This window comes from Mobula birostris, chromosome 28 (assembly GCF_030028105.1).
Source record: "Mobula birostris isolate sMobBir1 chromosome 28, sMobBir1.hap1, whole genome shotgun sequence".
NCBI lineage: Eukaryota > Metazoa > Chordata > Chondrichthyes > Myliobatiformes > Myliobatidae > Mobula > Mobula birostris.
The window spans coordinates 40724662-40744999 of record NC_092397.1 but is presented as its reverse complement, the minus strand read 5'-3'; the positions used below and the strand labels follow the sequence as shown (position 1 = coordinate 40744999).

The following is a 20338-nucleotide window of genomic DNA, read 5'->3' as shown; positions in this document are numbered from 1 at the left end:
TTGGCAAACCTGTCCTTCCCTAGCGGTTCCCTTAACAGCTCGATACAGCCATTCGGAAACCCCGTTTTTCCTTTCCCCGTCTCCTTCCTTGGGGCAAAGCACCTGGACGCAAAGTGTCCGACTTTCCCGCAATTATAACAGACGACCCCAGGAGACTTCCTGCCAGACTGCTCCCAATCTACCTTATCCTTCTCACTAGTCCCCGGCTTACTTTCTGACTTTTCCGGCGGACTCTCCCCGCCGTCCTGACTACCCTTCTGGTAGCCTTTACTCGGGGCAAACTTCATTTTATGCGTCAACGCATACTCATCCGCTAACTTAGCTGTTGCGGCTAACATGGCTGTCTCTTTCTCATCGAGGTAGGGTCTCATACCCTCAGGGACACAACCTTTAAACTGCTCAATGAGGATCAGCTGTAGCAGTCTGTCATAATCCCCCTCTACCCCCTTCGAGGCGCGCCAACGCTCACAATATGTCTGCATCTCACGGGCAAACTCCAAATACGTGCTTCCTCGCACTCCGGAACCTCTGCCGGTATGCCTCCGGGACCAACTCATAGATCCTGAGGATGGCCTCTTTCACCACCTCATACCTCTGGGCATCTTCCGCGGACAAAGCAGAGTAAGCTTCTTGGGCTTTCCCTTTCAGTACACTCTGAAGCAAAACAGCCCACTTATCCCTCGGCCAGTCCTGACTTATAGCCACTTTTTCGAAGTGGAGAAAGTACCGATCCACGTCAGTATCGTCAAATGGGGGAACCAGCCTAACCTACTGGGTCGCCCGGAACCCTCCACCTTGGTTCGGCACGAGCCCCTGCTCTGCCCTTAACCTTAACTTCTCCAGCTCGAATTCCCTTTCCCTCTGTTTCTCCAACTGCCTCTCTTCTTGCTCCAACTGCCTCTCTCTCTCTCTCTTTCTCTTCTCTCTCCAACTGTCTCTCTCTCTCTCTTGCCTTTCTACCTCTCTCTCCTGCTCTTCTCGCTGTAACTGTCTGTCCCTCTCTTTCTCTTCTTGCTCCAACTGCCGTACCCGGAACTCGTGCTCGAGTCTCAGTTTTTCAAGCTGCACCTGTACCGTGTCTCCAGCAGGTTTTTCAATAGACACCACCCCCAGCTCGCCTTGGGGAAACACACCTTTAGATACATAGTGCTCTACGATAGCTCTGTGTATCTCCTCTCTCCTCATTGTCAACTTCCCCTTAGCAAGATTCAACCGTTTGGCCACAGCTACCAATTCCGATTTCCTGGCATCCTCTAATGCCTCCAAGGTCGGCACCTTTATAAATTCCTCAGCCTCCATTTCTGCTGTTTGTCTTTTCTTTCTTTCAGGAATTTTAACCCAGTCAATTTACTCCATCCCAAATTTAGCGTTCAAAATCGCGGACAAGAACCTCACTTATGTTACGTAACCCGTAACTGGGTTGCCAAACCAGCAGAAATGGATCACTCAGCTGGAGTCTGGATTACTAGAACTAAGAAAGGTTTATTAAAGAAACAAGCAACACAGTAATCGAAAGGATAATAAATGCAACAGTTCAGCAATGATAAACACACATGTGCACAGAATTAAGATAACAGCATCAATCAAGCTCTATCGTTGTCTAGGGATAAATGACCAATTTCAAAGTGACACAAACTTCAGTCCAATTTAGTTCAGTTCGCAGTAATCGTTGCAATGGCGATGGACAACGTGGGGGGCAGAGAGAGAGAGAGAGAGAGAGAACGGGAACGACTGATCATTCAGAAACGGCTTCCATTCACAGACCGGCGATATTGCTCACAAGCAGCTTCCGGACGGGTCCTTTGTGATGTCACCTGAGGTCACCGACTGTGACCCCTCCTCCAGATGCGGTCGATCCTCTGCAGTGAACCCGGCACCCAAGCGAGGGTGGACACACACCGGGTTCCTGCTGATCGTACCTTTCCACCCTGTGCATTTAAGGCTGATCCTCCGATCAGCCGTCCAAGAGCTTCCCACCGACTCGTGAGAGGCGCACCGCTTCCAGGGTCTCGTTACCTTGAGTGTCGTGTGTGTGTTGCCTTAGCGAACCTGTCCCTTTTTATCCCCCTGCTGGGGTATCGCCTGTTCATCACTTCAAACAGTTCAGGGTTCAAAGGGGGAGCCGCTCCAGACAGCTCTCTCTCCCGTCCCTTCATTACACATCTCCAGATTGTCTGTCCATCACTTCAAACAGTTCAGGGTTCAAAGGGGGAGCTGATCTAGACAGCTCTCTCTCCCGTCCCTTCATTACACATCTCCAAATGCTGCTTCATTGTTCCTTATCTCTCCCTCCCCTGAGGACAGGTGGCAGACCAACTGCTGATGCCACTGGTGCTAACCCAGGCCAGCAAACATCTTAATTTATGTGTATTCTCGTCACAGTAGTGTAATGGGTTCATTATCCATTCAGAAATCTAATGGCAGAGGGGAAGAAGCTGTTCCTAAAATGTTGAGAATGGGTCTTCAGACTCCTGTACCTTCTCCTGATGGTAGCAATGAGAAGAAGGCACGTACTGTGTGATGGGGGCCCTTAATAATGGTTCTATGGCCAAGTTTGCAGATGAAACAAAGGTAGGTGGAGGGACAGGTAGTTTTGAGGAAACAGAGATTCTGCAGAAGGGCGTAGACAGATTAGGAGAATGGGCAAAGGCGTGGCAGATGGAATACCGCGTAGGGAAGTGTGTGGTTATGCACTTCGATAGATGGAATAAAGACATAGACTGTTTTCTAAACAGGGAGAAAATTCGGAAGTCAGTGGTGCAAAGGGATTTGGGAGTCCTTGCCAGGATTCCCTAAAGGCTCGCTTGCTGGCTGGGTCAGTGGTAAGGAAGGCAAAAGCAGTGTTAGTATTCATCTCGAGAGGACTAGAATACAAAAGCAAGAGTTGGTTTGGCACAACATCATGTCCTGTGTTCTATTCCCAACCCCGGGGCCCCAAACTCTTGTGTCACTGCACAGTGACACTGTGCACCGGGGACCTGGGGAGAAAAGTTTTGCATAGAGCAGTGCCATACAGCAGGTTTTTGAGTCGGTTCACAGTCGGTACTGTGGCCTGGAGGAGTGCACAATGAACGTGAGAGGTTGCAGCCCCCATTTGAATATCTGAGTGGGCTGCTCCTCAGTTTCAGCCCCTGATGGGAGGTCACCGACTGAGATCCACTTGGGTGAATCTCCAGGTCTGCCTGGTCAAGCATGGGCTATTTGTAGGTCCAGGTAGCAGGCAGTCAAGAGCTCTGCCTGCTGGGCCATATCTGTGCTGGGAGCCCTTGGAGAAGCAGCCCTTGGAGATCCAGGGACACAGTAGGGGATTTCCAGGAAACAGTGGTCCCTTCAGGGGCTTGAGGATATTGTAGATGGTAATAATCGTATTTTAGTTTGAAACTGTAAATAGCTTATGGAGCCCTGACTATTTTAGTGTCTTCTTGTGCATTATTGTTGTTGAATTGAGGTCCTCCGTTGGTCGAGATTGACTATGGATATTACATCCTAGCTGTCTACATGATAAGCAAGCCAGAGCAGTACGATATGGAGAGCAAGCTGCCTCTCTGCAGCCTATGAATCCAAAGGAACTGCAGAAACCAACATGTTGGCCACCAGGAGTTACCAGTCAGTGTTGAACTCAATGTAGGACTGCCTTACAGGCTCCAGCTCCGCATTTTCCCTTGGAATTTATTCCCAAGGCCTTCCCATTGAGTGGGTATAGCCGCAAGGCAGCGGAGATTTGAGATCAGAGTTTTTCTTCTCCTAGATGAGCTGTCAATGACAGCTGATGAGACCCATCTGCCCGAAGCGACTGGTTTTAAGGCGCCAGTAGCCCGCCTTTGCCCCTTCTCCTGTCAGTGGAAATGGTTCCACCAGGCTTAGTAGCTAAGCCACACGTGAAGGCCAGGAGCTGGACTTGGTTGTCAGAGGCCTGTCACTGAGTACAAGTCTGTGAAAAGAAAGATAAAATGATGTGGGTGAACAATTCACAGCTGGATTACAGGAAGGGAGGAGTTTACTGACAAAGCAGAAAGCCATTCAAGCCATCGACTCAGTTCTGATCTCATTTTCTTGCAGCCCATTCACTCTCTCCTGTAGGTTGACACCCCACCACCTCCACCTCCTTACACTGGGATCCTCACCCTGTGGTCATGGAGAGGCTTTTGAGTTCCTGAGATTCCCAAGAGCCATGCGTCCTGCATTTTAGCTCCTGGGAGGGTCACCCGCAGCAGGCAGGTGAAGGGTGATTTTCCAGACAAAGAGTGAACCAACCAAGACCTTACTGGAAGAGCTAGCAGAAGATGATCTCACAACGCATCAGCAGTGAAGATGAAGGAAGACTGCAGCAGTGAAGATGAGGGAATACTGCAGCAGTGAAGATGGAGGAAGACTGCAGCAGTGAAGATGGGGGAAGACTGTAGCAGTGAAGATGGAGGAAGACTGCAGCAGTGAAGATGGAGGAAGACTGTAGCAGTGAAGATGGAGGAAGACTGCAGCAGTGAAGATGGAGGAAGACTGCAGCAGTGAAGATGGAGGAAGACTGCAGCAGTGAAGATGGGGAAGACTGTAGCAGTGAAGATGAAGGAAGACTGCAGCAGTGAAGATGGAGGAAGACTGTAGCAGTGAAGATGGAGGAAGACTGCAGCAGTGAAGATGGAGGAAGACTGCAGCAGTGAAGATGGAGGAAGACTGCAGCAGTGAAGATGGGGGAAGACTGTAGCAGTGAAGATGGAGGAAGACTGCAGCAGTGAAGATGGAGGAAGACTGTAGCAGTGAAGATGGAGGAAGACTGCAGCAGTGAAGATGGAGGAAGACTGCAGCAGTGAAGATGGAGGAAGACTGCAGCAGTGAAGATGGGGAAGACTGTAGCAGTGAAGATGAAGGAAGACTGCAGCAGTGAAGATGGAGGAAGACTGCAGCAGTGAAGATGGAGGAAGACTGTAGCAGTGAAGATGGAGGAAGACTGCAGCAGTGAAGATGGAGGAAGACTGCAGCAGTGAAGATGGAGGAAGACTGTAGCAGTGAAGATGGAGGAAGACTGCAGCAGTGAAGATGGAGGAAGACTGCAGCAGTGAAGATGGAGGAAGACTGTAGCAGTGAAGATGGAGGAAGACTGCAGCAGTGAAGATGGAGGAAGACTGCAGCAGTGAAGATGAAGGAAGACTGCAGCAGTGAAGATGGAGGAAGACTGCAGCAGTGAAGATGGGGAAGACTGTAGCAGTGAAGATGAAGGAAGACTGCAGCAGTGAAGATGGGGAAGACTGTAGCAGTGAAGATGAAGGAAGACTGCAGCAGTGAAGATGGAGGAAGACTGCAGCAGTGAAGATGGGGGAAGACTGCAGCAGTGAAGATGAGGGAATACTGCAGCAGTGAAGATGGAGGAAGACTGCAGCAGTGAAGATGGAGGAAGACTGTAGCAGTGAAGATGAAGGAAGACTGCAGCAGTGAAGATGGAAGAAGACTGCAGCAGTGAAGATGGGGGAAGACTGTAGCAGTGAAGATGAAGGAAGACTGCAGCAGTGAAGATGGAGGAAGACTGCAGCAGTGAAGATGGGGGAAGACTGCAGCAGTGAAGATGAGGGAAGACTGCAGCAGTGAAGGTGGAGGAATACTGTAGCAGTGAAGATAAAGGAAGACTGCAGCAGTGAAGATGGAGGAAGACTGCAGCAATGAAGATGAAGGAAGACTGCAGCAGTGAAGATGGAGGAAGTCTGCAGCAGTGAAGATGGAGGAAGACTGTAGCAGTGAAGATGGAGGAAGACTGCAGCAGTGAAGATGGAGGAAGACTGCAGCAGTGAATATGAGGGAAGTCTACAGCTGTGAAGATGAGGGAACTCTGCAGCAGTGAAGAGTCCCCAGTCCTCTTGCGCTCCATGTCACTGGACCCTGACCCCGATCTGTCAAGCTTGTGTATTAGACTCCGCACATCAAACAAGGTCATGCAGAGGTGTCCTTCCTTCACAGAGTATCGTATTGGACTTCTACCTGCACTGAGGGGCAGTTAATCAAGTAGCCAGCAGGATAGATAAAGGAGAGTCAGTGCATGCTGTGTACTTGGATTTTCAGGAGGCCCTTAACAAGTTGCTGCACATGAGGCTGCTGAGCAAGTTAAGAGCCCACGATACGACAGGAAAGATTCTAGCATGTACAGAGCATTGGCTGATTGGCAAGGGGCAATGAGTGGGAATAAAGGGAGCCATTTCTGGTTGGCCTCTGGTGACCGTGGTGTTCCTCAGGGGTATGTGTCGGGACTGCTTTTTATATTGTATGTCAGTGATTTGAATGGTGGAATTGATGGCTTTATGATGAAGTTTACCAATGATATGAAGATAGGTGGAGGGGCAGGTCGTGTTCAGGAAGAAGGAAAGCTGCAGAAGGACCTGGAAAGAATGGGAGAATGGGCAAAGAAATGGCAGACGGAATACAGTGTCAGGAAGTGGATGGATGTGCACTTTGGTAGTAGAAATAAAAGGATTGACTATTTTCGAAATGGAGAGCAAATCAAATAATCCCAAAGTGCAAAGGGGCTTGGCAGTCCTTGTGCAGAATTACCTCAAGGTTAACTCGCAGGTTAAGTCGGTGGTGAGGAAGGCAAATGCAATGTTAGCATTCATTTCGAGAGGACTACAATATAAAAGTAAGTTGAGGCTTTATAAAGCATTGGTAAGGCATCACGTGGTGTAATGTGAGCAGTTTTGGGCCTCTTACCTCAGAAAGAATGCACTGACATGGGAGAGGGTTCAGAGGAGGTTCACGAGAATGATTCCAGGAGGCAAAGGGTTCTGGAAATATGAGCACCGATTGATGGCTCCTGACCTGTACTCACTGGAATTCAGAGGAATGAGGTGGGAACTCAGTGAAACCTATCAAATGTTGAAAGACCACGATAGAGAGAAATTGCTAAGGACGTTTCTTCCGATGGAGGAGTCTAGGGCCAGGGAACACAGACAGAGTGGATGTGAAGAGGATGTTTCCTACAGTGGAAGGATCTAGGACCAGAGGACATGGATAGAGTGGATGTGGAGAGGTTATTTCCTATAGTGGGGGAGTCTAGGACCAGAGGACACAGATAGAGTGGATGTGGAGAGGATGTTTCCTATGGTGGGGAGTCTAGAGCCAGAGGGCACAGCCTTAGAATAGAGGGATGCAATTTAGAATGGAGATGAGGAGAAATTTCTTTAGCCAGAGGGTAGTGAATCTGTGGAATTCATTGCCACATGAGGTTGTCAGTCCATGGCCTCCTCTACTGTTGCAAGAGGCCATGCTCAGGTTGGAGCAGCAACACTGTCTTGGTAGCCTCCAACCTGATGACATGAACATTGATTTCTTGAACTTCTGACCATGAATCAGAATCAGAATCAGGTTTATTATCACTGGCATGTGACGTGAAATTTGTTAACAGTAGCAGCAGTTCAATGCAATACATAATCTAGCGGAGAGAAAAATAATAATAATAATAATAATAATAAACAAGAAAACCAATTATGTATGTTGAATAGATTATAAAACGTGCAAAACAGAAATACTGTATATTAAAAAAAAGTTTTCATGTCCATTTTGGAATCGGATGGCAGAGGGGAAGAAGCTGTTCCTGAATCGCTGAGTGTGTGCCTTCAGGCTTCTGTATTTCCTACCTGATGGTAACAGTGAGAAAAGGACATGCCCTGGGTGCTGGAGGTCCTGTATAATGGACGCTGCCTTTCTGAGACACAGCTCCCTAAAGATGTCCTGGGTACTTTGTAGGCTAATACCCAAGATGGAGCTGACTAGATTTACAACCTTCTGCAGCTTCTTTCGGTCCTGTGCAGTAGCCCCTCCATACCAGACAGTGATGCAGCCTGTCAGAATGCTCTCCACAGTACAACTACAGAGATTTTTGAGTTGATTTGTTGACATGCCAAATCTCTTCAAACTCCTAATAAAGTATAGCTGCTGTCTTGCCTTTTTTATAACTGCATCGATATGTTGGGACCAGGTTAGATCCTCAGAGATCTTGGCATCCAGGAACTTGAAGCTGATCACTCTCTCCACCTCTGATCACTCTATGAGGTTTGGTATGTGTTCCTTCGTCTTACCTTTCCTGAAGTCCACAATCAGCTCTTTTGTCTTACTGATGTTGAGTGCCAGGTTGTTGCTGCGGCACCACTCCACCAGTTGGCATATCTCACTCCTGTACGCCCTCTTGTCACCACCAGAGAGAGATTCTACCAACAATGTATCGTTAGCAAATTTATAGATGGTATTTGAGCTATGCCTAGGTACACAGTCATGTGTATATAGAGAGTTGAGCAGTGGTCTAAGCACTCACCCCTGAGGTGCGCCAGTGTTGATCGTCAGCGAGGAGGATATGTTATCACCAATCCGCATAGACTGGTCTTCCCGTTAGGAAGATGAGGATCTAATTGCAGAGGGAGGTACAGAGACCCAAGTTCTGCAACTTCTCAATCAGGATTGTGAGAATGATGGTATTAAATGCTGAGCTGTAGTCGATGAACAGCATCCTGACAGAGGTGTTTGTGTTGTCCAGGTGGTCTAAAGCCGTGTGGAGAGCCATTGAGATTGCGTCTGTCATTGACTTACTGTGGCGATAAGCAGATGGCAGTGGGTCCAGGTCCTTGCTAAGGCAGGAGTTCAGTCTGGTCATAACCAACTTCTCAAAGCATTTCATCACTGTCGATGTGAGTGCCCCTCCCCACTTTCACCATTCCCCAACCCCTTTTCCCTCTCTCACCTTATCTCCTTATCTGCCCATCACCTCCCTCTGGTGCTAGTCTCCCTTTACTTTTTTCCATGGCCTTCTGTCCTCTCCTATCAGATTCCCCCTTCTCCAGCCCAGTATCTCTTTCACCTAACAAGTTCTCAGCTCTTTACTTCACCCCTCCCCCTCCTGGTTTCACCCATCACCTTGTGTTTCTTCCTGCCCTCCCCCCCACCCCCACCATCTATCTCTGACTCCTCATCTTTTTTTACTCCAGTCCTGATGAAGGGTCTGGGCCCAAAATGTTGACTATACTCTTTTCCACAGATGTTGCCTACCCTGCTAAGTTCCTCCAGCATTTTATGTCTGATGATGGATGCTGCTTTCCTGTGACAGCGCTCCGTGTAGATATGCTCAATGGTGGGGAGGGCTTGATCCATGATGGTCTGGGCCATATCCACTACTTTTTGCAGGATTTTCCACTCAGAGGCATTGGTGTTTCCACACCAGGCTGTGAAGCAGCCAGTCGATATACTCTCCACTACACATCTATAGAAGTTTGTCAAAGTTTTAGATGTCATGCCAAATCTTTGCAAACTCGTCAGGAAGTAGATGTAACAGAACTTTGAGTTTACGTCATTCTATTTGTTTGTGGTGACACAGAAATAATCCTTATTCCAATGTATATTATCTTTCAGCATAATTATGTACAGTATCTACCCACACATTTAATCAAAATTTAATCTTCAAGGAAACATTCAGCTCGAATAAATGGATTAGCAAGGCAGATAATTTCTCTACTGTGGTCACTGCTGGCAGTGGTATTTCCTGCCACTCTGATGACCCTTTGCAAGATGGAGACAAGCCACTGCAGATGCTCCCTCATTGCAGAATGCCAGTTCTTGCCCCAAAAACCACGGAGGGAGGGAAATATACAGTTCTGTGCAAAAATTTCAGACACACAGTTGTTTCACAGTACTGTAGTAATTTTATGTATTGCATTGTACTGCTGCCACACAAAAAAAAACAAATTTCATGACATATGTGAGTGATGATAAACGTGATTCTGATCTGGGTCTCTATTGTGGACTGAGAATGCGAAGGGGACAGGGAGAGGTGAATCATGGTTGGGAAAAGGGGAAGGGAGAGGGGAGGGAGCGGGAAGCACCAGAGAGACATTCTGTAATGATCAATAAACCAATTGTTTGGAATCAAATGACCTTGCCTGGTGTCTCAGGGCTGGGTGTGTCTGTACCCACCCCTGACACTCCTTCTCTGTCACCTGTCCCACACCCCTCCCACGGTGCCCCACCCTCACCATTCCCAACATCCTTTGCTCCCGTCAAATTTACAAACTGGCTCTCCGCTCCACATTGACAAATACAGTACTGTGTAAAAGTCTCAGGCACCCGAGTGATATATATCTGTGCCTCAGACTCTTGCACAATACTGTATTTATTCCCTTTCACGTTGCAATCGAACCGGTATTCACCACTTCCACTGGCAGCTCGTTCTACACTCTTAACTCCCTCTGAGTGATGATGTTCCCTGTAATCTTCCCCATAAATATTTCACCTTCCACCCTCAACCCATGACCTCTAGTTCTAGTCTGACCCGACCTTGGTGGAAAAAGCCTGCTTGCATTAACCCTCTTTATACCCCTCATAATTTTGTATACTTCCTAGTGGTTAGCACAACGTTTTATAGTACCAGTGACCCGGGTTCGATTCCCATTGCACTGTAGTGTAGTGGTTAGAACAACATTTTACAGTACGACCCGGGTTCGATTCCCATCGCACGGTAGTGTAGCGGTTAACACAACGTTTTACAGTCCCAGCGACCCGGGTTCGATTCCCATCGCACGGTAGTGTAGTGGTTAACACAACGTTTTACAGTACCAGCGACCCGGGTTCGATTCCCATCACATGGTAGTGTAGTGGTTAGCACAACGTTTTACAGTACCAGTGACCCAGGTTCGATTCCCATCGCACGGTAGTGTAGTGGTTAACACAACGTTTCACAGTCCCAGTGACCCCGGTTTGATTCCCATCACGGTAGTGTAGTGGTTAGCACAACGTTTTACAGTACCAGTGACCCGGGTTCGATTCCCATCGCACGGTAGTGTAGTGGTTAACACAACGTTTTACAGTCCCAGTGACCCCGGTTCGATTCCCATCGCACGGTAGTGTAGTGGTTAACACAACGTTTTACAGTACCAGCGACCCGGGTTCGATTCCCATCGCACGGTTGTGTAGTGGTTAACACAACGTTTTACAGTCCCAGTGACCTGGGTTCGATCCCATCGCTGTCTGAAAGTTGTTTGTACGTTCTCCCCATGATGACATGCGTTTCATCCAGGTGCTCCAATTTCCTCCTAAAGTCCAAAAATATACAGTGGGCCGGTTAATTGTCCCGTTCTTAATTGCGGATTAAATGGGGGGATTGCTGGACGGCACAGGCCAACGTGCTCGCAGTATCTCCGTAAATAAATGATTCTCCTCGGCTCCAGGGAATAACATCCAAGCCAATTCAACCTTTCCATATTATCGAAGTCCTCAAGTCCCAGCAACATCGTTGTCAATTTTCTCTCTGCTCATTGTTTATGATGGATTTAAATAATTGTGTTTTATCGTTTAACTGGAATGAATCTGTTTTTTAATTGCTTGATACTTTCTGAAATGTTAGTGCAGTTTTTATACAGGGACTATTTTGTTTACTGTTTTTTCTTTCAGTGTGCCAAAAGCATAGGGGGATGGGAATTTATTTTATTTATTGAATTTTCATTATTTTTTATTTACAAATACGGCGCAGAACAGGCCCAGCAACCCTAGCCGAATGACAGGGTAACCTGTAATGACCAGTTCCCCCACTGACCGTTTGGCCTTTGGACTTTGGGACCAATCCGACGCACCCGGGGAGAACGTAGAAACTCCTTGCAGATGGAGACAAAATTGAACTCCGAACTCCCACGTCCCGATCTGTTGTACTGTTGTGCTGAATGCAATGTCCCCGTGACACCCTTTTCTGACTTGCTTAATCGCGATATGGAGTTTGCTCTTTGAAAGAGAGGTAGATGTCGATTCAGAGAGACATTTGAAAAGAATTGAATAAATCGGGAGGAAATCTGCAGGGCTACAGACAAATTCCAGGATCTATGCAAAGCAGATTATGTCTCTATTCATCTTGGGCTTTCAAAACGGAATTAAATTGGCACAAGAGCAACAAATTTAGTGACAGGAAATAAGTTTAACTGCACTGCAAAGCTAGAGGTTAGCTGATTGCCTACTTATGAGAAAACTGAAACCAAATCTAATCACTTCAGTTTGGCATTTAATTACTCGTTTAATTAGTTTGGTGAAACACTGTGGGCCATGGGGCCTGTTGCATCTTCTCAATCATTTTATTCCTCCTTGATTTCACACCCTGAAATAAAAGTTCAAAGTAAATGTGTTATCACTATACGCCCACACTTGCTGGCCACGTTATTCATTGCCTCCTGTACCGAATAAGGTGTCCACTGCGTGTGCATTCATGGTCTTCCACTTCAGGGTTCAACGTGTTATGTTTTCAAAGATGCTCTTCTGCACACCACTGTTGTAACGTATGGTTATTCGAGTTACTGTCAGCTTGAACCAGTCTGGCCATTATTCTCTGACCTCACTCATTAACAAGGTGTTTTTACCTACAGAACTGCTGCTCTCTGTATGTTGTTTTGTTTTTCACACCATTTTCTGTGAACTCTAGAGACTGTTGTGTGTGAAAATCCCAGGAGATCAGAGGTTTCTGAGATACTCAAACCACCCTGTCTGGCACCAACAATCATTCCACAGTCAAAGTCACTTAGATCACATTTTTCCCCCATTCTGATGTTCGGTCTGAACAACAACTGAACCTCTTGACCGTCTTTGCATGCTTTTATGCTGCTACATGATTGGCTGATTAGATATTTGCATTAGCAAGCAGGTGTGCAGGGGTACCTGAGTCTGAGGCCTCCATCGGTCAGAGTTGACCATGTATATTATGGCCTAGTTGTCTAGATATACAAGCCTGAGCTGTCCGGTATGGAGAGCAAGCTATTGCCCACGTTGCAAGCTCCCCCTCTCCATGCAACTGATGAACCCAAAGGACTGGCAGGGACCGATACAGTTTGGTAGCAGCAGCATCGCAGGAGTTGCCAGTGCATTAGTTGTGGAATCAGCTCAGTGTTGGTTTGAGTGAGGTTATCCTCACTGGTTCAGGAGCCTGATGGTTGAGGGGTAATAACTGTTCCTGAACCAGGTAGTGTGGGACCTGAGGCTCCTGTACCTCCTTCCCGATGGAATCAGTTCAGAGTTGAGGTTATCCTCACTGGTTCAGGAGCCTGATGGTTGAGGGGTAATAACTGTTCCTGAACCTGGTGGTGTGGGACCTGAGGCTCCTGTACCTCCTTCCTGATGGAATCAGTTCAGAGTTGAGGTTATCCTCACTGGTTCAGGAGCCTGATGGTTGAGGGTAATAACTGTTCCTGAACCTGGTGGTGTGGGACCTGAGGCTCCTGTACCTCCTTCCTGATGGAATCAGTTCAGAGTTGAGGTTATCCCCTCTGGTTCAGGAGCCTGATGGTTGAGGGGTAATAACTGTTCCTGAACCTGGTGGTGTGAGACCTGAGGCTCCTGTACCTGCTTCCTGATGGAATCAGTTCAGAGATGAGGTTATCCCCTCTGGTTCAGGAGCCTGATGGTTGAGGGGTAATAACTGTTCCTGAACCTGGTGGTGTGGGTCCTGAGGCTCCTGTACCTCCTTCCCAATGGAATCAGTTCAGAGTTGAGGTTATCATCACTGGTTCAGGAGCCTGATGGTTGAGGGGTAATAACTGTTCCTGAACATGGTTGTGTGGGACCTGAGTCCCTCCAGCCCGATTGTATTCGTGAGAAGAGAGCATAGCCTGTGTGGTGGGGGTCTTTGATATTGCCACTGTAGTGAAGCAGTTGGTGTGACGCTCTGACAGCTGGGGACCTTTTGGAGTTCAGTTCCAGTGCCGTTCTCTGAGGTGTCTGTGTACATCCTCCCTGTGGAATGCATGGGTTTCTCCACGTGCTCTGGTTTCATCTCACACTCTAAACCAAAGACCTCTGTCAGGGTAGGTTAATTGGTCATTGTAAATTGTCCTATGATTAGGTTAGTGTTAATTGGGTTTGTCAGGGGTTGCTGGGGCAGCAGGGCTGAAAGGGGCCGAAGGGCAGACTCCATGGTGTATCAGTGGATAAATAGCAATCAGATGCTGCTTTCTTGTGGCCGTGCTCCTGGACAATGGTATGGATGTCCTTGCCTGTGATGAACTGGGCTGTATCTACCTTTATGAAAACATAGCAGTTAATGGGGGAAAGAATGTTTTGTTATTGAAGTTCAATATCACTTGTCAATTGTTCTTTGTCATTTTTGTGACTGTGAATTTTATAAATGTCTTGGATGATGAAGTGGAAGGGTGGCTTAGTAAGTTTGCAGGTGGCAGAAAGGTTGGTGGAGTTGTGGATAAAACAGAACCTCTTCTGGTGTGCAGTTTTGCACAGTACGGTATTAATTTTATGTATTGCACTGTACTGCTGCTGGACATTTCCTGACACGTGTGAGTGATGATAAACCTGATTCTGATCTGGGTCCCTCTTGTGGACTGAGAGTGGGAAGGGGGCAGGGAGAGGGGAATCATGGTTGGGAAAAGGGGAAGGGAGAGGGGAGGGAGCAGGAAGCACCAGAGAGACAGTCTGTAATGATCAATAAACCAATCATTTGGAATCAAATGACCTTGCCTGGTGTTTCAGGATTAGTTATGGTGCAGAGAGATTTACCAGGATGCTGCCTGGATTAGAGAGGGTGCAGAGGAGATTTACCAGGATGCTGCCTGGATTAGAGAGGGTGCAGAGGAGATTTACCAGGATGCTGCCTGGATTAGAGAGGGTGCAGAGGAGATTCACCAGGATGCTGCCTGGATTATAGAGGGTGCAGAGAGATTTACCAGGATGCTGCCTGGATTAGCGAGGGTGCAGAGGAGATTTACCGGGATGCTGCCTGGATTAGAGAGGGTGCAGAGGAGATTCACCAGGATGCTGCCTGGATTAGAGAGGGTGCAGAGGAGATTCACCAGGATGCTGTCTGGATTAGAGAGGGTGCTGAGGAGATTTACCAGGATGCTGACTGGATTAGAGAGGGTGCAGAGGAGATTTACCAGGACGCTGCCTGGATCAGAGAGGGTGCAGAGGAGATTCGCCAGGATGGTGTCTGGATCAGAGAGGGTGCAGAGGAGATTCACCAGGATGCTTCCTGGATTAGAGAGGGTTCAGAGGAGATTTACCAGGATGCTGCCTGGATTAGAGAGGGTGCAGAGGAGATTCACCAGGATGCTTCCTGGATTAGAGAGGGTTCAGAGGAGATTTACCAGGATGCTGCCTGAATTAGAGAGGGTGCAGAGGAGATTCACCAGGATGCTGCCTGGATTAGAGAGGGTGCAGAGGAGATTTACCAGGATGCTGCCTGGATTAGAGAGGGTGCAGAGGAGATTTACCAGGATGCTGCCTGGATTAGAGAGGGTGCAGAGGAGATTTACCAGGATGCTGCCTGGATTAGAGAGGGTGCAGAGGAGATTCACCAGGATGCTGCCTGGATTAGAGAGGGTGCAGAGAGATTTACCAGGATGCTGCCTGGATTAGCGAGGGTGCAGAGGAGATTTACCAGGATGCTGCCTGGATTAGAGAGGGTGCAGAGGAGATTCACCAGGATGCTGCCTGGATTAGAGAGGGTGCAGAGGAGATTCACCAGGATGCTGTCTGGATTAGAGAGGGTGCTGAGGAGGTTTACCAGGATGCTGACTGGATTAGAGAGGGTGCAGAGGAGATTTACCAGGACGCTGCCTGGATCAGAGAGGGTGCAGAGGAGATTCGCCAGGATGGTGTCTGGATCAGAGAGGGTGCAGAGGAGATTCACCAGGATGCTTCCTGGATTAGAGAGGGTTCAGAGGAGATTTACCAGGATGCTGCCTGGATTAGAGAGGGTGCAGAGGAGATTCACCAGGATGCTTCCTGGATTAGAGAGGGTTCAGAGGAGATTTACCAGGATGCTGCCTGGATTAGAGAGGGTGCAGAGGAGATTCACCAGGATGCTGCCTGGATTAGAGAGGGTGCAGAGGAGATTTACCAGGATGCTGTCTGGATTAGAGAGGGTGCAGAGGAGATTTACCAGGATGCTGCCTGGATTAGAGAGGGTTCAGAGGAGATTTACCAGGATGCTGTCTGGATGAGAGAGGGTGCAAAGGAGATTTACCAGGATGCTGCCTGGATTAGAGAGGGTGCAAAGGAGATTCACCAGGATGCTGCCTGGATTAGAGAGGGTGCAGAGGAGATTTACCAGGATGCTGCCTGGATTAGAGACGGTGCAGAGGAGATTTACCAGGATGTTGCCTGGATTAGAGAGGGTGTTTTACCAGGATGCTGCCTGGATTAGGGAGGGTGATTTACCAGGATGCTGCCGGGATCAGAGAGGGTGTCCGGTGAGGAATGGTTGAGCAAGCACCGCTGTTCAGTTTGGAGTGAAAAGGAAGGAGAGGTGAATTGATCGAGGTGTACAAGACAATACGAGGCCTGGATAGAATGGGAGCCGAAGACGTTTTCCCTATTTTCCCTGGGCCCAAATGGGTAATATGGAGGGGGTTGTAATTTGAGGTTAGTTGTAGGAAAGTATAGGGAGGATGTCAGAGGTGAGGTTTGTTTACTCGGAGATTGGTGGATGTGTGGAATGCGCAGTCGGGGGTGAGGCGGGGGGATACTGGGGATATTTAAGAATCTCTGAGATAGGCACATTCTTCCTTGCTGAGGGAAAAACTCCGTTCAATACAGTTTGTCACTTCCATTGTATCCTGGATAATTGACTATCTGACAGGCAGACCAGGTTTCAAAGCTGTGTATCAGCACTGGGGCCCCACAGGGGACTGTATTGGCTCCCTTCCTGTTTACTCTGTATATATCGGACTTTAGGTGACTTTACATGACACTGACTCATGTCATCTGCAGAAATTCCCTCATCACTCAGCAATAGTTGGGTGTATAAAGGGAGGACGGGAGGATGAATACAGGGCCCTGGTGGAGGACTTTGTTAAATGGTGCAAGCTGAATCATCTGCAGCTCAACGTCACTAAGACAAAGGAGATGGTGATAGATTTAGGAAGACTGAGCCTACACCGCACCCTGTACTATTGGTGGTGAGGACCTACAAGTACCTGGGGTCACCTGGATGGTGGTCTTGATTGGAGTGCCAACGCCGAGGCTGTGTACAAGAAGGATCAGAGTCGCCTCCACCTCCTGAGGTCCACTGGAGTATGGAGGCCTCTCGTTCACATGTTCTATCAGTCTGTTGTCGCCAGCACAATCTTCGTTGTAGTGGTGTTCTGGGGCAATGGCATCAACACGGGTGATAACAGGCTTAATGAACAGATTAGAGAGTCTGGCTCTGATATAGGAGTCAAACTGGACACACTGGGGGCTGTGGTAGATGAAAGGACCCTATGGAAAATCCTGGTAATTCTGGACGATGTTTCTCACCCTCTGCATGCCACCTTGTCTGAACAGAGAAGCACTTTTAATAATAGGCCAAGACAACTGCACTGCTTCAAAGAATGTAATATGAGGTCATTCTTGCCCTTGGCCATTATGGAGTCAACCTATAGCCCGGAAGTGATGACCCTCTCCTGTTAGACTGTTTGTGGTAACATTTTTTACTCTTTCTTACTTCTCTTCTAATATTTGTATACTTGTAAATCTGTGATGCTGCTGTGACAGTGTAATTTCCTTTGGGAGCTATAGATGAAAGAGAAATGGACTACACGGGTTAGATTGATTGTTTAGTAGGTTAACTGTTCACTCGGCCATGTCTAAAGCCGGGCATGTTTGCTTGTGTTGTAGCAAGGGCTGGCAGGCTGATTTCTGCTCTTGTTTTCCCCATTAGCGTTGACCTTGTCCACGCCCAAGTGCATATCACTGAAGGCAGGAGCTTACCGGACCTGGGTCTGAAGCAGGAAAGCATTCGAATCAACGGCTGTGCCATTCAGTGCAGAGTGACCACCGAGGACCCAGCACGAGGATTCCAACCTGACACCGGTCGTATCGAGGTAAGAGGGACGCTTGCGCATCCTCAACGCTTTCAGGAGCAGAGTTTAACTGAGCATGAGGGCCGGCCGGTGGCGCAACGACATCAGCACTGGACCCGGGAGCGGAGGTTCCCGGGTTTGAAACCAGTCGGGTCCGCTCCCGAGTACGCTTTCCATCCGTGCCGGGTTGAGTGTCAAGATCGCAACTCGACCTCGTAACATAAAGGGAAAATACTGCAAAAATGTCTGTGTGAGGAGTGACGTGCCACACAGTCAGTCTCTCTCTCACCCTCTCTCGCCCCGCACCTTGTAAAAGCCATGAAAAGACATCATCACGGACGCACGCACGGACACGCAGACACATACACACACAGACGCACGCAGGCACATGCCAAAAAATAAAATAACCGACCTTGAAAGGAGACATACCCAACATGTGACGAGGGCAATGGTGACCTTACGCTCCCCGCCACTCTCAACGGAAGAGGGGTTATCCAGCCTGCCCTGTCCATTCAAACTGATAACCTCACGTAAAATTGAAGCTGTCTGTGTCGGAGAAAGTGGTCACAGTCTCATTTTCCGCTGGAAATGAGGGTGAGTCATTTCCAGTCTGAGCTCATAGGGACTGCGATGGATGTGTGGAACACGGACTGACTGGATGAAGGGGGAGGTGGGTGAGTGCTTTGCGAGCTGGTACCTTCCCTCTGGAAAGTCTCTGTGAGCTCCCAGTGCAGGGACTCAAGGCTCTAAGTCCCAACCCCAACGCTCTTTCTCCACGATGAGCAATTGTGGGCCAGAGATTCCTCTGAGATGATGCAATTCTTCACCGAAGCTTTGAGCAGATCCAGAAATCTTTTCCTCTGCTTCTGGATTAGAGCTCGAAGCAAAGTGTGTTTCTCAAGAGTCTGAAGTTGGGCAAAACTTAGCAGATCAGAGATTCAAGGAACGGTCTGATATCCATAGGGATATGATTTTCTATTATTTGGGATCTGGGCAGGGTGAAGATTAACCACCCATTCCTAATTATTCCTCAAGAAGATGGGGTTGAGCCTGCTTCTTGCACTGCTGGTGAAGGCTCTCCCATAGTGCCGAAAGGAGTTCATTCCTGGATTTACCCACGGGCTGATGTTCCCAAACCAGGATGAGTGTGCCTTGCAGGGGAGCCTGGGGAATTGGTGATCTCCGGCTGCCCTTATCCTTACCAGCTGAGGGTTTTGCAGGTTTGGGAGGAGCTGTCAGGGTGGTGCAGACGAGTAACTGCTGTACATTTTGCAGTTGGCCGGTGATGGAGCAAGTGATGGATGGTGCTGTGTGGTCCTGGATGGTGCTGGGCTTGTGGAGGTCAGCTGGAGCTGCTGCCACTCAGGCATTTGGAGAGTATTCCATCACACCTCCTGAATTGTGCCTTGTAAAGGGTTTGCGGAGGGGTGTCAAGACGTCTGGACGTGCGGTGCCTAGCTTCCCACCTGTTCTCGTGACAGTGGTGATTATGTGGTTGGTCCAGGTGACTTTCTGCTCAGTAATGTTGGTGGGGGCTTCATCACAGTCAACGTACAGAATGCCAAGGGCAAGTGGGTAAACATTGATGTTCATTCCCTAGATTTTGAAGCAAAATCATGGTACAAAATCTTGTACCGTGTGTCATGACTGTGATCTATAGTACTGTGCAAAAGTCTTAGGCACATATATATAGCTAGGGTGCACAGTACTGTAATCGTCTATGTGGAGCGGCGAGTGGTGGGAGCAAACGATGTTGGGAGTGGTGAGGGTGGGGCACCGTGGGAGGGGTGTGGGACAGGTGGCAGAGAAGGAGTGTCAGGGGTGGGTACAGACACACCCAGCCCTGAGACACCAGGCAAGGTCATTTGATTCCAAACAATTGGTTTATTGATCATCACAGAATGTCTCTCTGGTGCTTCCTGCTCCCTCCCCTCTCCCTTTCCCTTTTCCCAACCATGATTCCCCTCTCCCTGCCCCCTTCCCACTCTCAGTCCACAATAGAGACCCAGATCAGAATCAGGGTTATCATCACTCACACATGTCATGAAATGTTTCTTTTGTGGCAATACATAAAACAACTGCAATACTGTGCAAACACCCTAGTCATATATCTGTTCCTGTGACTTTTGCACGGTCCTGTACGTCACTGGAGTTGTACCGAAGCTGCTGATATGGAAGTCTTTGTTCATCATGACAAGCAGGCTTCATTCTGGAGAGAGTCTCAGTCGGTTCACAAACTCGTGATGCAGTACACAGTAACATTATCAACATTAAGTGATTCAATACAATTCCAATAGTTACAATTGCATGGTTCACTCCAATATTTGGGGTTGAGAATGCTTCCTTTGAGTTACATATTTACAGTGGGAGACACCTCTGATTGTTCAACCACCATTGCTGGGACAAAGCAATTCACACAGGTGGTTTAACAGCCTCTGGGGACAGAGATCCCAGACTCCCAAATTAATGTTGTTAGGGCTGACTGAGTACTCAAGTATGCCAACTATTGATTGCAACTCTACCTGTGATCATGTGTGAGATGCTAA

The 20338-nt window shown here is 48.3% G+C and overlaps 1 protein-coding gene across 1 annotated transcript in view; it reads left to right on the top strand.

The window, feature by feature from the left end:
• The window catches only part of LOC140188982 (pyruvate carboxylase, mitochondrial-like), a 1128593-nt gene that overhangs the window by 280967 nt on the left and 827288 nt on the right, over window positions 1-20338 (top strand). Inside the window, 1 exon segment of the mRNA XM_072245643.1 lies at window positions 17651-17813. Within this exon segment, the coding sequence (XP_072101744.1) occupies window positions 17651-17813 (163 nt within the window).